General features: G+C 45.7%; 1 protein-coding gene across 11 annotated transcripts in view; it reads left to right on the top strand.

Moving 5' to 3' along the window:
• Positions 1-17,522, top strand: part of FARS2 (phenylalanyl-tRNA synthetase 2, mitochondrial) — a 304,681-nt gene that overhangs the window by 155,889 nt on the left and 131,270 nt on the right. For all 11 annotated transcript variants that reach the window (XM_061398944.1, XM_061398945.1, XM_061398946.1 and 8 more), the window contains one exon: positions 7,463-7,623. In XM_061398944.1, the coding sequence (XP_061254928.1) occupies positions 7,463-7,623 (161 nt within the window). The remainder of the gene's footprint in view (positions 1-7,462; positions 7,624-17,522) is intronic.

The following is a 17,522-nucleotide window of genomic DNA, read 5'->3' as shown; positions in this document are numbered from 1 at the left end:
GCCCATGGGATTTTCCAGGCAAGCGTACTGGAGTGGGGTGCCATCGCCTTCTCTGACACAATTAGTATCTACCTAATTCCAGCCAGTGATGAGCTCATCCAGCTCTCGTGTGTTGACAGGGGAGGTGGATGCTGCGGGTGGACAGGTGCAGAACAGAGCTGACGTCAGGGACGCGAGTTTCCAGCCAGTCTCAGTGGAGGCAAAGAGGTGCTTCTCAGCTTTTCCTCCGGGGATGGAATCCTGTTGGATTTTTAGTTTGTTTTATATGTCGTCTTTTAATTATGTTTCAGATAATGATGAAGAGAGATGCGATTTGGTTATGAGAGTAAATCTTAAAAGGCTCAGTGGCTCCTTTATCTACTGCCGAAAACAACTCCCACCAGGAAAGAGGGTTCCATTAATTGTCATTACTCAGGAATTACGGAATTAGAGCTGCTGACATTTCTTTTATCATTTGTATGTTTAAGTGACAGTGGCATTACTTACTCTAAATTAAGTTCCTTTCACGGTTAAAAAATTATAAGTGTGACAAGAAATAGAGCACTGTTAACTTTTATTTTGGAACGCTGTCTTTCTAACGGAGGTGAAGGTACAGCTTTCAGACTAGAAGGCAGGAGGGTTATTCCTTGGCTTTGTAACAGAAGGGAATAGATAAGTGCATCGAAGTTAATTCTCCAGGAGTTTCAATAAGGGGGTGGAACGTTTAAAGGGCTTCCTGGGTGGCTCAGTGATAAAGAACCCGCCTGCAGTGCGGGAGATGTGGGTTTGATCCCTGAGTCGGGAAGATCCTCTGGAGAAGGGCATGGCAATCCCCTCCAGTATTACCGCCTGGGGAATCCCATGGACAGAGGAGCCTGGAGGGGGAGGCTACAGCCCCTGGGGTCACAGGTCGGACACGACTGATGGGACTTAGCACGCGCGCCACACTCAGAAGGAAGAGAACACTCTCCCACAGGGCTTCCCCCTGGCAGCCGGGCCTGGGCTGGGTTACTCTCGCCACTTGGAGCCGCCCTGTGCATCTGACTCATGGTCAGTGGAGTCAGAGCCACAAGGCCCGTGGGATCTGTGGGCAGGCCAGCGCTGGCCCAAGGCCGCCTCCCTCCCGCCTTTTGGGCTCCCGGGGTTACAGTCCCTGTTTCTGCTCCTTCCTTCCTGAAAGACATCTCAGTTCTAGGCGACTTGTTGCCTGTGGCCCAGTTTTGATGGCTCTTGTTAATAAGGCACCTTAACAATATCTGTGAAGCAGGTGGAAGCGTGTCCCAGCACTGACCGTTCTGCATGGAGTTTGACAGGCTTCCTGGAGTACCTGTTACAGACGTGGGTCAATCACATTCTGAAACTTGGTGTATGAAGAATCCCCATTTAGTTGAAAGTGATTGTAATTGATGATCATCTTAGTGCATGTAAAATGTGATTCGGTTTTTAAAAAGTCTCCCATACACATTGTGGAATTATATTGTTACCTGAAGTTCTGTGTGTAATTCAGGCAATTCAAAACAGAATAACAGCACTCAAAGAAAAGCAACTTCTGCCTCAACAATGGAAGATGAGCAAAGCTAGTGAACTGTTAAGGGGCCAGTGTTTGCTCACTGAAAACCTGTGCTGGCAGGGCGCTGCACAGTAGTCCTTGATTCTCCTGAGTTCTAGGGCCTTAGATTGAAATGGGAGGGAAAGGGTTAAAGGAGAAAACTGCTGTCGTTTGGTGGCCAGTCAAAGGGAGGTATCAGAGGTAGGATGTGAGTCGTCGGTGGGTTATACTCCAGTTAGTGTATTTAGATTTTTGTTGTTACTGTTTAGTCCCTGAGTTGAGTCCAGCTCTTTGTGTCCCCATGGACTGCAGCGGGCCAAGCTCCTCTGTCCTCTGCCATCTCTCAGAGTTTGCTCAAACTCCCGTCAGCTGAGTCGGTGATGCCATCCAACCATCTCATCCTCTGTCACCCTGTTCTCTTCCTGCCCTCCCTCAGTCTTTCCCAGCATCAGAGTCTTTTCCAATGAGTTGGCTCTTCACATCAGGTGGCCAAAGTATTAGAGCTGTTCTTTAGTTTTTAACTCTTCGTAAATGCTAAGCAAGGCAAGGCTGTTCCCTTGATATTTTCAAAAGGCTCTAGACCACCCTGTACTGTCGTCAGCTTGGTCAACTCAACTCCGTTTCACGTCTCTGCTGCTTTGTGTTCCCCCCTTGTGGGAAGGATGTGGATTTTTAGGACATAGGTCCCTGAAGGGAACTGGAGACGTTATGAGGAGCATTCTGGCTGGACACAACCCTGCCCTGGGGCATTGGTTCAGGCGCTGCTGGTCAGCATTTGCGCCAAAAATCGCTAATGAGAACTAATGGGCCCCTCTGTACACACAGCTCAGGGACTGCAACTCCACGCTCTGTGGTGACCGAAATGGGAAGGAAGTCCAAAAACAAGATGGGGTGTATGTACATGCAGCCGACTCTCTTTACTGTGCAGCAGAAACCAACTCAACATTGTAGAGCAGCTGGAGACAATAAAAACTTCCTTAAAAAATGACCCATTAAAAAAACAACAACAACAACAAAAGGTTCCGTTACAATGTTGATTAGAATCCAGCCCAGCTCAGACCATACGAAGGAACTCGGTTTTCGTGGCCTTTCCGTTACAGTGTTGATTAGAATCCAGCCCAGCTCAGACCATACGAAGGAACACGGTTTTCGTGGCCTTTCCGTTACAGTGTTGATTAGAATCCAGCCCAGCTCAGACCATACGAAGGAACACGGTTTTCGTGGCCTGTAGCGGCTAGTCCCAGGCTGTTCCCGCCCGTGGTAAAGTTCTCTTCAAAGAGGGCCGCCTCTGGACTGTGTGAAGGACTTGCCGACCGAAGCGCGCGGAGCCGAGGCTGAACACACCTAGAGAAAGTTCTCAGGCGGGAGAGCAGTCTCTGGGCTCAGCTCGAAAAGTCAATCATCCGGTGACAAGCCTCTGCGGAAGCGGCTCAAGAATTGTAGCAGGAACGTGGGGGATCAAGGACTCAGTCTGTGACAGGGGGAAAGAAATCAGAATTTATGTAGCTGCGCTGGCCTTCCCAGGCCTGCCTGTGGACGCGTGTGTCACACTGGGATGCTGCGGGCTTCTGTCCCTGTGTGGCTGTCTTCACAACTAACGGTCAAGGGCAGTGGAGGCTTTTTGTCCCCAGCAGCTACTCCACACGAGCCCTGTCAGCTCACGCCGCAGGCCCCGTGTGTACTGGTCAGGACCACTGTGAAAGGCACGCTCAGAGTGACGAAAAGCCTTCAGAAAAGCCTGCTGATATTTTTAAGCAACTACTTATGCAAATCATTTTAGTAGCTTTCATGGAATAATGACTAAGTCCATCAGGAAACGAGCAGTTACAAAGCAAAAAGCACACAAACATAAGCATAAGTGGAACGGAAGTCTCTTATGTTTTGAAATACTTTGAACAGAGCCTCTTGAAGTTAATGTTTCATTGGATATATACTTGACGTAAAAAAAATAAATAAAAGGTAGATTTGAGTCCCAGTGTCTGTGATCTTGCTAAAGTGGTGTTTATTTTTTAAACATAGCTAAGAATACCAGTCTGACATCCCCTCTAGGGTCGTTGTGAGGATCAGAGTCAAGATAATTGAGGTGAAGTACTTTGTAACTGGTAAAGTCCTATAAAATATGAATACTAATTGCTAGGTTGTTTCAGCGTTTCTTGTCACAGTTATTTTGGGAAAGTGTCATTTCATTGAGCCAAAGAATTCCTACAAATCAGCCGCTATTGACAGGGAAGTACTTAATATAATAAAAATATTTTTCCAGTATGTAATGGTTAAACGTTTTAATTTGACCCTGGGCTTTGCCAGGTGGCTCAGACGATAAAGAATCTGCCTGCAATGCAGGAGACCTGGGTTCGATCCCTGAGATTCCCTGGAGGAGGGCATGGCAATCCACTGCAGTGTTCCTGCCTGGAGAATCCCATGGACAGAGGAGCCTGGCAGGCTGCAGTCCATGGGATCACAAAGAGTCAGACATGATGGAGCGACTAACACAGTTTTCACTTTTGCAGCAGAGCAGCCTGTGAGAGGAAACGTGGGGTGCAGGGTTCAGTCACTGGGGAAGAAAGTGAGATGGAGGAGGAGGGGTTGGTGCAGAAGCAGCTCAGATGCTGGGTCCCGGAAGCCACGGCCCAGGCCTGCCACTGGCCTGTCTGGACGAGGCGGTGACGGTGAAGAAGGCAAGGGGAGGGGACGGGGCATTCTGTGTTCCTGTTACTCCTTCTTTTGAGTCCCAGTCGCTTCTTTCTGAGGTGTCTTTTCAGAAATAGCATCTCGCATATCGCCTCATACTGTGATAGATAAACTCTCTCACGGATTTAAAGTCACTGCCTGCATCAAAAACTTCATTTTTAAGTATGAAATTCTTCCATTAACATAACCCGTTTAAATGAAGTCAATAAGTTAAAAAGTGGAAAAGTCTCTGAGCCCCGGTTTCCTGTTGCTCACTCCTTTCCTCTCCGTGTGTGAGCCCTTGTATGCGCGAGGGAAGCTGGTCCAGCCCCCCAGGGGTGTCAGTGATGGAAGCCAGCCCCCATTCCCAGCCCGCGGATCAGACGCTGCCCACAGAATCTGACAGCAAACAGTAAACGCGACAAATGTGAAAAGTTGTGGAGTCTTAGAAGGTGGTGTTCTCTGAAGAAAACAGAGCAGAGTAAGGGGATTCGTTGCTGAAAATCCTTCTAAGAAGGTCAGCTTCCGTATAAAACTGAAATCATATGAGATAGTCCGGAGATGGGAAGTTCAAAAGCAGGAAGAGGAGGAGGAGGAGGAGGACACCTAACTGCCTCCCATCTGGAACGTTCTATTTAACTGAGGGTGCTTCTTTCCAGTCAGTTTTCTGCTCCAGAGATTTTCGTTTACTGGAACCTTCCAGTTCTGGAATGTAGAAAAAAAGGGAAAAAAAAATGCTGCCTTAAAACCCTGTCAGCCCAGGAGCACCCGGCAACAGATTACCACTGAGGAGTGCCAAAGGCCTGAGAATTAGACCTGCCCAGATGACGGTGCCTCCGAGTGTCTGGTTAGTTACGGCTCTCTCTCTTCCATAAAGAATTGAGGTGCCGTGTAAAAGTATGTGCAGGAGGATAGAATAAGTAGTTCAGATAATCAGGACGAAGAGGATGTAAGGATAAGAAAGTGGAACTGGAGCGAGAGACGCACAGGGCCGCGTCACCATTCTCAGAGGTGACCCGTAAGGATGGCTGTGCGCTTCCACGGGGTGGAGTGAGGAGTGAGCATCAATTATGTAAAGTCGAGATACCCTCACACTGAAAACGATCCAGTTGTTTGGGAGAAGAAAAGGAGCTTTTCCTGTTCCCATTTTCTCAGACCTGAGATCAGTTTATTTCATGAAGACTTGTAGGGACGACTCAGTGACCTAGTGACCAGCACTCTGGACAAGGAGCTCCTGCACCTTCCGAACGTGATGGGCCAGACAGCTCAGAGGTGGTGGTTTATTTGCTCAGTCGTGTCCAACTCTTGCGACCCTACGGACTGCAGCCCTCCAGGCTCCTCTGTCCATGGGATTCTCCAGGCAAGAATCCTGGAGTGGGTTGCCATTTTGCAGGGGTGCAATTCAGAAGAGGCAGATCTCAATGGGACCAAAGCAAAGTGTTTCAAAAATAGAATTTGATGCAGCCCAGCCCATAGACGTCCTTCCTTGCAGCCCTTCCTGGTGATTGGCCATTAGCAGCAGGCTTTGCAGTAAGAATGAGTGTGAGTCAGAGGTGGTGGGCAGTGGAGGAAGCTGGAGGCTGCTCCTCCTGAGGGCCTCGTCCTTGAGTGTCCATGTACGAGGTGCTGCGGTCTTAGGTGCCGACGGGATGGCCCCTCGCTGCTCTGCGTCCGGGGTCCTCTCAGGCCTGTCCTCGCTGGCAGCCAGGAGGCCCCCGCGTCACACCCACCCTGACTTTTTGTATATTGTGATCTTCCTAAATGCATCTCTTGGTTACCTTTCAAATATGATGTGGGCCTGCTTAGTCGCTTCAGTCGTGTCCGACTCTTTGCGACCCCATGGACTGTAGCCCGCCAGCTTCCTCTGTCCATGGGATCCTCCAGGCAAGAATCCTGGGGTGGGTTACTGTGGCCTCCTTCAGGGCATCTTCCCGACCCAGGGATTGAACCTGCCTCTCTTAGGTCTCCTGCATTAACAGGTGGGTTCTTTACCACTAGCTGCACCGGGGAGGCCCTTTGTTCTTATAAGCTCGCCAGAATAGACAGAAATTATTTCATTCAGCCGTGAGAATTTTTATCTGAAATGTTTCTTCTCACGCGTTATATAAAAGGCATATATAAAAGTCTGTTCTCCATTCGCCCAGTTACTTCCCCTAAAAGGACAGACGGCTACTGCTTTTTTTTTTCTATCCATAATATTCCACTGTATGGATATAGTGGGGTTTATTCAAGCCGCGTCCTTCATGGACGCTTGGGTTGTTTACTGTCTGGTTATAAACAATGCTCCAGTAAACAGCCTTATACATCCGTGGCTTCCTGTGCGTGGGAAGCAGCCTGGTGGTCAAAGCGGCAGAGTGGTGTGTCTGTGACTCCGAGGACGGCAACAGGGTGATGCTCCTTGGGTCTGGGGGTGAAAAGCCCCCACGTGCGCCTGCTCTCAGCATATGAAAGGCCGTGGTTTCCCTTGGCTTTGGTGTCAAGTATGCGATGAGATGTTTTTATTTTTGCCAGTCGAATAAGTAAAAAATGGTAATCTGGTGCACTTTTGTTTTTCTTAAGTAAACTTTTCATTTGCTTAACAATCATTTTTTTCCTCCCTTTTTGTGCACATCTTCATATTCTTTGCCTGTCTGAATAATAAGATTGTTCTTCTTTTTCTTACCTACCGTTGGGGGCTGCATGTCGTTCTTATTTTGCTCTAGGAAAGTTTCAGCGGGTAAGGAAGCTGGGGAGGGTAATGAATGAAAGAAGCAGAGCTAAGAACTAAAAACTGCTGCATGTTAAATAGATTCAAATACGCTAAACCTACTGCTCTTTCAGCTGTGGGTGCTGAGCTCAGATGGTTGGCTTTATCTAAAAATTTTATAATAAAATATAAAGGATTTAATAATTAAGGAAAAAGTCTAACTCACAGAGCAACATTAATATTCCACCTATCTTTTATTAATTTGCGAAGACAGTTCAGAAACATGTTTTAAACATATTTTAAAACTATTAACCTTATAATCTTTGAACATCACACTTTATCATTATTATTTTTTTTTACATTACAACCCTTATTTGTCCCTATATTGAAGAGTGGTATCATAGTACATACTCATTTTCAGATAGACATTTTTTATAAGCTCATGATAAACATTCACTGTGTAAACGCACCTTGCCTCTGGTCGCCACCCGCTGAGGTCCTGTCCGGGTGTCAGGAGTGGGATGGACCTGCGGCCCCTCGTGCCGTTAAACCCTCTTTCTGGTCTCCTCTCCCCACTGCAGCTGGAGCTCAGGACCGGATCGGCTGGGCCTTCGGGCTGGGGCTGGAGCGGCTGGCCATGATCCTCTACGACATCCCCGACATCCGCCTCTTCTGGAGTCAGGATGAGCGCTTCCTGAAGCAGTTCCATGTGCAGGACATCAACCAGAAGGTGACGTTTCAGGTGAGTGCGGCGGGCGTCCCGGGAGCACAGTGACGGGTCACGAGCCGTAAAGAGGACCAGTGAGTTTAAAGGTAATGCAACCTTGGAAAGTGTTTTCAATAGAGATTCATAAACATACGAGATCCATGGACCTTCTAAAATTATATACTGATAAAAGGAGATTTATCAAGCCTGTTAGTCTAAGCAGGGAACCAACTTTGGGTTCATTAATGTCTGTTTTTCATGAAATATCCATCTTTATCACTGATGATACTTTCACAGTTCAGTTTTTTGGGTTTTTTTTATGCTAATCTAGACACATTGACTTTCTTATGATTAGTGTTTGAAATGTGCATTTTTTTCATCATTTTATTTTCAGTTTCTGTCTTTATATTAAAAGCATGTCTCTTGTAAACAGCTGGGTCTTTTGTAAACCCATATTTAATTGGGGTGTTGACTCTTTGTTACACTCAATATATTACATGGGATATTCTTGGGGTTAATTTTTATTATATCTTTAATTCTTATCCATTTTCCTTTTCTGTTCTTTTTCTTTATTTGGAAATTGAGGTTTTGTGCGGGGGGTTGTTTGTATTATATTTTATTACTCTATTGATGTTTAGTTTCTCAATTTTATATTATTTTTAAGTGGTTATTCTAGATTACAGTAGGCATAATTAACTCATCACACTTTACCATGAGTAACCAAAGAGTACTACAACTCCATGAAACATTTAATGTTACAATACTGTGATTCTATTTACTCTTTTTCTTGTATTATTACTGTCATATTTTATTTCTCTGTATAGTATAATCCCACAATACATTGCTCTATTTGCTTCAAATAGCCATTGTCCTTCAAAGAAATTTAAAACTGTATTTTTCTTGACATCTTCCCGTTCCTCACTGCCCTTCATGACTTTTTTCAGTAATCATTTTCTGTAAGTCTGAAGGACTTGCTTTACCATTTCTCGTAGTGCAGCGTGAATTTTCCCGGCTTTTGTTTGGAAATGCCTTTGTTTCATCTTTATTTTATATTAGTAATATTTTCCATGGATATAGGTGTCCAGGTTGCCAATATTTGTGCATGCTCTATTTTTTCCTCTTAGCTCTTTAAAATGTGTCATTTCGTTGCCTCTATCTTTTCACTTTGGTTTTTGGCGGGTTGACCTGTGTGTGACTTTCTATCTGTTATCTTGCTTGGGGCTTCAGTGTGTTGAATTAGTGCTTTTCAACCCTTTTTGAAAAGCTTCACATCTCTTCCAACAATTCTTTCTTTCTATGCCTTTCAGACTGTGACTACGTGTGTATCAGCATATTTGGGTTTGTGCCACAGAACTCTGATGCCCAGGGTGTGCTTTTTATTGTTGACTTTTTCCCCACTGTGTGCTTTATCGTGGGTAGTTTTTCTCGTCTTATCTTTGGGTTTCCTCGTCTTCTCTGTTGCATCCACGTAACCACTAAGCCCCTCCAGTGAGTTTTCATTCCAACTTTGTACTCATCATTTCTCCAGTTTCTACTTGCATCCTTATGACTGATGAAATGCTCCATCTCTTCATCCATTTTGTACAGTTTCCCTTAAATTCTTCAGCCTGTTCATGACGGTGATTTTTAAGTCTTGGTCTGTTATTTCCGAGCTTTCAGTTCTCTGTTGTTCTCCTTTTAGTCTTCTTTTCTTCTTAGTTATGGGTCACATTTTGCTGCTTCTTTACTCATCTTCGTTTTTAAATGTTGGCAACACATATCCTCAGGAAGCCTTACGCTCTCCCCGGGCAGGCAGCGAGGGCAGTGAAGCCAGATCCCTTTGTCATGACCAGGAGTCGAACTGGATTTTGTGTCTCCTTACGTTTGTGTAAGAAACTTAACTTCCGTCAGAGGAGGGTGGGGCAGTTAGGATGTGATAGCTGAGACAGTAGATCTCTGTGAAACGCTTTGTGAATTATAGATCACAGAGAGCTACTTCCTAATGACTCCCTTATAATTAGTATCTATTGACTATATTGTGTCAGTTTCCCGTGGCTAACATTACAAATTACCACAAAGCTAGCAGGTTCAACCCATACATCTCTCTTACTTTACAGCCCCGGAGGTCAGGAATTCAGTCAGTCTGCCAGGCTCAGGCTCAGGGGCAGCGGGGCGGACCCCCTCCTCCTGCCTGGGTCAGCTTCCAGGCAGACCTTGATTCTTGACCCCTGATGGCATCGCACCACGTCCCTCCCTTTCCTTCCCTATGTGGCCGCTCTGCCTTCCCTCCACGCATTTGTCTCTTCTCACAAGGGCCCTTGCGACAAGCTTATCTCCACGCACTAAGATGTTTTCTTCGCCGCATCCGTGAAGTAGTCTTGGAGTGTCAGGTAACAGATCCACGGGTTCCTCGGATGAGGAAGTGGACATCTTTGGGGGTCGTTGTTCAGCCCATCACATACACTTTTCCTTTTTTAAACAAAGCATTGTTTGTTCATTTAGCCGCACCCGGCCTTAGCTGTGGCACGTGGGGTCTTCAGCTGTGGTGTGTGGACTCTTGTTCCCTGACCAGGGATTGAACCCAGGCCCCCCTTGCTTGGGAGCGCAGAGTCTTAGCCACTGGACCACCAGGGAAGGTCTGCATATACCTTTATCTGTTCCATTTCCATCATGGCAAATTGCTTGCTTCAGATAGAATAGAGGAGATTTTGTCGTTAGGTGTAAGAAAGATAGATAATATGAAAGTGTGAGCAGTTTCTGACCATTTGTGTGGAGTGGTCATGGGTCTATACATGAAGGAAATAGGGACTCCTTTGTCACTTACTGACGTTGGCCTGTCTGAGGAAGAACATGTAACATGATTATAAACGATGGTGAGGCTGAGTCTGAAGGCACAAAGCGTTGGCCGATGCCAGCCATTCAGTGATGGTGAGAGGTGGGTCTCCTGTTGCCCGTCGTCTCTGAGGTCGGTCGTAGTTAGACTCCTGGGAAGCCATCAGTCGGTCGCTGGTCTCCCTGGGGTACCAGGCATCAGCTGCGAGCACTGCTGTGGGAGGACTGCGAGTTTCTTCCGGCCAAGGTTGGCCGTTTCCCCTTATTTTGTGTTTTCCCACGGTCATGGTTCAGGGCCCCGTAGTCTGTGCATTAATTTATTTAGTGCCTTATGACACTTGTCATTTTTTGGGTGCTGGGTTCAAGTCCTGGGACCAGATAGTTTGCCTGTATCATAGCTCTCATTCTTCAGGATCTGCTGGGGGTGAAGTCTATTAGCCCATTGTATAGACAGTGAAACTTGAGCCTTGGAACCAACAAGGAACTCAGCCCCAAGAACTCTGCTAGCAAGTCACAGAGCTAGGATTTTCACTAAAGCTGACTCCAGGGAGCTCCTAGTATTGAACTGGTAAAATCTTGTTTCCTAGACGAAGCACCGCTCTGGATTCAATGAGATGAAATGGACAGTTTCTGACTTCAAGCTGTTTTCAATCTGGAAAAGGAGACAGATTTATCAAGAGATGGCTTCCCCCATGTCTCAGTGATAAAGAATCCACCTGCAGTGCAGAAGACACGGTTCCACCCCTGGGTTGGGGAGATCCCCTGGAGAAGGAAATGGCAACCCACTCCAGTATTCTTGCCTGGGAAATCCCATGGACAGAGGAGACTGGCGGGCTACAGTCCATGGAGTCGCAAAAGAGTCGGACATGACTGAGCTACTAAACAACAAAATTATAAGTAATATGAAGTGCAGTGAAGGGCTGCACACAGGTGAATGTAGAGTTTTGCTAATACTGACCAGTGTAGGCAGGGATCAAAATTTTCATCTTTTTTTAATCCTATTTTGCTAGTTAATTCTCGGAATCCTTCCACGTCTCTTCAGAATTGTATCAGGACTTGAGCCTGTGATTACTTGCTAATCTCCGGGACTTGGAATAGTTCCTAGATCCGGTTTCTCTGTCATTACCATAAATGTTGTCTGGTAGAGACTCAGTGCAGGATTATGCGGTGTTTCCTCATTCTCTTCCCAGATAAATCCAGCTGTGAGAATCCCATCAGCTTCATTGTGTTGTGGTGAAATTAGTGGAACTCATTTTTCTTCCCACTGTTTCCCTGTGCATTTTTTTCCATCTCGCCTCCCCAAAAAAAGCACATAAATATTTTTCTTCTGCAGGAAGGAGGATATTTATCCTAGAAGAAAGTCATAGAAAATCACAGGCGCTGGGGGAGATGACCAGCCACAGGACCGTTTGTTTGTGCCCTGTAGTCATTGTTGACAGTTGGACGTGGAGAGATGCAGCGAGCAGGATGGACCCGTTTGCCATGGGAGCCGTCCTGGTGCATTTATGTAAAGCCTTCATCGCAGTGAGCATCTCGTCCATGCTGACTGGTGCTCCTGCTGTCCCGACCTCCACAGCCACTGGGCGAGGCGGCCACGGTCCCCTCGTGACTCCTGGCCCTTCCTGCCCGGTTTCCACCTCCACCTTGCTTTGCCCATCTTGGATGTGAGGATGTTTCACGGACCCTCGGTCTGTTGAGTCCCGTTGGATTGTGACCCTGTGTCTGTCCCGGGGCCTCTGTCGTCAGAGGCTTGTGGATTTATGACTGCTTTTTATCTTTGTGAAAGCAAAATAAAGGGCAGCCACCACACATTTCTTCCTTATTTAACGCACTTTTAAAACAGTAAGAGTGAGGTCCTCAGGTCTTCTGGTAAAGATTGGACAGTTACGTTGTGTGACCTTTATATGTACACATGTTCAACATCCTTGTTACAACTTTCTGGCCATTAACCCAACGAAGCTGTCCCAACAGCTTCCTGCTTGTCGACACCACCAGGTGCGTGCATGCTCAGTCGCGTCTGACTGTTGTGACCACGTGGACTGCAGCCCGCCAGGCTCCTCTGTCCTTGGGATTTTCCAGGGAAGAATACCAGAGTGGGCTGTCATTTCCTCCTCCAGGGGCTGTCTTCCTGACCCAGGGACCAAACTTGCGTCTTTTGAATCTCTTGCATTGCAGGCAGATTCTTTACCACTAGAACCACTGGGGAATCCAAATTAAGGGGGGCCCAGTCCTACCAGGACTGAGCGACTTCACATTCACTTTTCACTTTTCACTTTCATGCATTGAAGAAGGAAATGGCAACCCACTCCAGTATTCTTGCCTGGAGAATCCCAGGGACAGAGGAGCCTGGTGGGCTGCCGTCTTTGGGGTCGCACAGAGTTGGACACGACTGAAGCAACTTAGTAGCAGCATCAACAGCAGTCTTACCTTAAGCATGGATTGTAGCCCACCAGGGCAAGAATACTGGAGTGGGTTGCCATTTGCTTCTCTGGGGCCTCTTCCTGCCCCAGGGATCGAGCCTGGGTTTCCTGCACCGCAGTCAGACTCTCTACCATCTGAGCCACCTGGGAAGCCATAATGCTCCCCTTGCCTGGACCTGGCTGTGCCTGTTTTCCTACGTCAGTGGCATGGGAGGCGTGGACAGGATGTGGCTATGGGATGTGATTTTCTCTGTTTCAAACAGTGTAGAAATCCAGGTTGCCCGGGCACGTGCACCTGAGTTAACTTACAGTGGCCACAGGGAAAAGGCTGGACTGCCGACCTCAAGGGGCTCAGCCTGGGATGCGCCTCTCGGAGCAATCATTGGAATACCAGAGCCAGTTCAGGTGGAAATTTCAAGGTTTTTATTAATGTTCTGGGGAGCGAATAAAACCGAAGTAATTTACGTTGCTACGTTATTAGTCATGAAAGGTAAGCGTGTTGTTGTGTATGTCTAATTTGCCTCATCCTGAATGAAAGGAGAAACAAAACTCCTCACAGTTTCAGTTAGTGGTGAGCTGAACCGAGTAACTGAATAACTCCGTTATTCAGAGGATGAGGGAAGCATTTGGGTTCATCTGTAACTTAAAGTCAGCCTGTATTTAGACTGAGAAATGAGAATTACTTTGTGATTCCATTATCACACAGCTTTTTTTTTTTTTTTTCAACTGTGCACTTCAGTTGGCGTTTTGTATGTATAATCTTGTGATCTTAAAAATGAAGAATGGTTAACATAAGCATTCATTTATATCGTGGATAGCTTAATTATTCCTTCCATCACTTGGCTGAGTAATGAATCAAATGTTTTCTTTCCATTTGAGGGAAGAATTTATTTTCTCAAGGGCCTCCCTGTGAGATTTATAAATTACAATCAGAGACTGTAATTCATGACCAAGGATAGTGGATTATAAATAGATGACCCTTGTAGAGTCCGTTCGGCAGAGTGTGAACTCTTGTTTAATCAGTGGATGAAGAGCAAGTAGCTATGGTATATTTATCTGTATTCATTTTTAAAATTATGAAATCTTCTAAACATACAAACATTTATTTTTCTGATTTGACTTTTTAATAACATAGAACTGTGTACCCTCCACCCAGCAAATATGCTGGGATTTACCACAGATCCCTGTAAAGAAGAAAAGCATTCGAAATGTATTTGACACACCCGTGCCTCCCTGATGGACCCCTCTTCCTGCTTTCTTCCCCAGAGGTGACCTCTGCCTTTGGTTTGATGTTTGCCATCCTCAGGTTATTATTGCAGTTTGCATATATATATATATATAAAGTTTGTAGGATTGCTTCAAAATGACACTGGACAGCCACAGTAGCTAAAAAATAGAAATTCACCACCTGGAACTAATGCAACATTGTCAATCAGTTATTGTTCTATAGAAAATTTAAAAACTAAATTTTAAATAAAGAAGTAGAAATTCAGGGAGATTTAATGAGGAATTTGATGAGCATATTCTACAATGTGTATTGCAATGCAGAGAATCCAAAACAGCCAAATAACTAAGCTGAAGGACTTGCTTCTCTGATGTCAAGTCTTTTTTACAGTAATTGTAAGAGTGTGGACCCAAGCCAAGGCAGACACAGAGGCCTGTGAAAGGCAGTCGGGAGCCCAGAAACACAGCTTTGTATTATTTCTGGCCTCCTGACATGGCCTGCACTATAGAACCCACAGGAGGAGGCGACGTCTGTGCAAACCAAGCACGGATAATTGAGAATCCATATGGGAAAAAAAATGAAATTCGACCCCAGACTCCTAATTATTCAAAAACGAATTGCAGGGGTTTGCAGATCTAAGTGGAAAAGGCAATTTATCAGCTACTGACTTTGAAAAAGTCACTTTGCCCTGAATGATCCTTTGATTCTTATTGGAGTAGACTGAACTGGGGAGATTGCACCAAATGAACTGTGATGATGTAAAATTAAAGCCTAATTAAATGTCTGATCTTGAAAGTTTGTGAATAAGTATTTATTTAAAGTGATTGCTGTAGGTTTTTTTTGTAAAGCTTTTTTTTTTTTTTAAATCAAATTAGGGATATTTCCTTCTATTTCTAGTTTGCTAAGAGTTTTTATCATAAATGACTTAAAATTTACAAACACTTTAGTATATTTTGAGGGCTTCCCCGGGGACTCAGATGGTAAAGAACCTGCCTGCCAATGCAGGAGATCCCATGGTTCAATCCCATGGTTGGGAAGATCCCCTGGAGAAGGGAATGGCAACCCACTCCAGTATTCTTGCCTGGAAAATCCCATGGACAGAGGAGCCTGGCCGGCTGCAGTCCAGGTGATCACAAAAGAGTCAGACACGACTGAGCGAATAACAACAACAACCCCCTACCTCACAGGCCTTGGAACCCACTTCATTTCCTTTCTCTTTGAATTGATCACTGTAGGGAGTTCATCTGTGTGCATCTTTTTGTGACGTGTTTTGCTTATTCCTTCATCTGTGGTTGGACACTTGAGCTGCCCCCTACCCTTTGACTGTTGTGAAACAATCCCACTATAAACATAGGGATATAGTTATCTCCTCAAGACCCCACTTTCAATTCTCTTGGGAACTCTTCCCCAGACGTGGGATTGCTGGATCATAGACTAATTCTCTTTTCAGGTCTTTTGATGGACTGTCACACTGCTTCCCACCACGGCTGCACCATGTTACATTGCCACTGACAGAGCACAGTTCCAATTTCCCTTGTTTGCCAAAAATTATTATCTTCTGTCTTTTTTAATATAGTAGCCATCCCAGTAAGCGTGAAGTTATATCTCATTGTGTTTTGATGCGTTTCCTTAATGATCTGTGATGTTCAGCATCTTTCCACGTACCTGTTGACCATTTCTTTTGTCTTAAGCCAGTCTCCCAAGGGCTGCTGGTCACTCAGTCCCGGCCTTGGTGACGAAAGAGCTGCCGGCCATTCTCGAGGTCCGGCCACAGTCTGCTATGGGTGACTGTGATGGTTCAGTTCAGTTCAGTCGCTCAGTCGTGTCAGACTCTTTGCGACCCCATGAATCACAGCACGCCAGGCCTCCCTGTCCTTGACTTCCCTGGTGGCTCAGAGGTTAAAGCGTTTGCCTCCAGTGCGGGAGACCCAGGTTCAATCCCTGGGTCAGGAAGATCCCCTGGAGAAGGAAATGGCAACCCACTCCAGTATTCTTGCCTGGAGAATCCAATGGACAGAGGAGCCTGGTAGGCTACAGTCCAGGAGGTTGCAAAGAGTCGGACATGACTGAGCGACTTAACTTTCAGGCCTCCCTGTCCATCACCATCTCCCGGAGTTCACTCAAACTCACGTCCATCGAATCGGTGATGCCATCCAGCCATCACATCCTCTGTCGTCGCCTTCTCCTCCTGCCCGTAATCCTTCCCAGGATCAGAGTCTTTTCTAGTGAGTCAACTCTTTGCATGAGGTGGCCAAAGTATTGGAGTTTCAGCTTCAACATCAGTCCTTCCAATGAACACCCAGGACTGATCTCCTTTAGAATGGACTGGTTGGATCTCCTTGCAGTCCAAGGGACTCTCAAGCGTCTTCTCCAACACCACACTTCAAAAGCATCAATTCTTCGGCACTCAGCTTTCTTTACAGTCCAACTCTCACATCTATACATGACCACCGGAAAAACCATGGCCTTGACTAGACGGACATTTGTTGGCAAAGTAACGTCTCTGCTTTTGAATATGCTATCTAGGTTGGTCATAACTTTCCTTCCAAGGAGTAAGTGTCTTTTAATTTCATGGCTGCAGTCACCATCTGCAGTGATTTTGGAGCTCAAAAAAGTAAAGTCTGACACTGTTTCCACTGTTTTCCCATCTATTTCCCATGAGTGATGGGACCAGATGCCATGATCTTCGTTTTCTGAATGTTGAGCTTTAAGCCAACTTTTTCACTCTCCTCTTTTACTTTCATCAAGAGGCTTTTTAGTTCCTCTTCGTTTTCTGCCATAAGGGTGGTGTCATCTGCATATCTGAGGTTATTGATATTTCTCCTGGCAATCTTGATTCCAGCTTGTGCTTCTTCCAGCCCAGCATTTCTCATGATATACTCTGCATAGAAGTTAAATAAGCAGGGTGACAATATACAGCCTTGACATACTCCTTTTCCTATTTGGAACCAGTCTGTTGTTCCATGTCCAGTTCTAACTGTTGCTTCCTGACCTGCATATAGGTTTCTCAAGAGGCAGGTCAGGTGGTCTGGTATTCCCATCTCTTTTAGAATTTTCCACAGTTTATTGTGATCCACACAGTCAAAGGCTTTGGCATAGTCAGTAAAGCAGAAATAGATGTTTTTCTGGAACTCTCTTGCTTTTTTGATGATCCAGCAGATGTTGGCAATTTGATCTCTGGTTCCTCTGCCTTTTCTAAAACCAGCTTGAACATCCGGAAGTTCACAGTTCACGTATTGCTGAAGCCTGGCTTGGAGAAGTTTAAGCATTACTTTACTAGCGTGTGAGATGAGTGCAATTGTGCGGTAGTTTGAGCATTCTTTGGCATTGCCTTTCTTTGGGATTGGCATGAAAACTGACCTTTTCCAGTCCTGTGGCCACTGCTGAGTTTTCCAAATTTGCTGGCATATTTCACAGCATCATCTTTCACGATTTGAAATAGCTCCACTGGAATTCCATCACCTCCACTAGCTTTATTC

The sequence above is a fragment of the Bos javanicus genome, chromosome 23 (genome assembly GCF_032452875.1).
Source record: "Bos javanicus breed banteng chromosome 23, ARS-OSU_banteng_1.0, whole genome shotgun sequence".
NCBI lineage: Eukaryota > Metazoa > Chordata > Mammalia > Artiodactyla > Bovidae > Bos > Bos javanicus.
The sequence above is the reverse complement of the archived record's forward strand: the minus strand, read 5'-3'. Positions and strand labels throughout refer to the sequence as shown.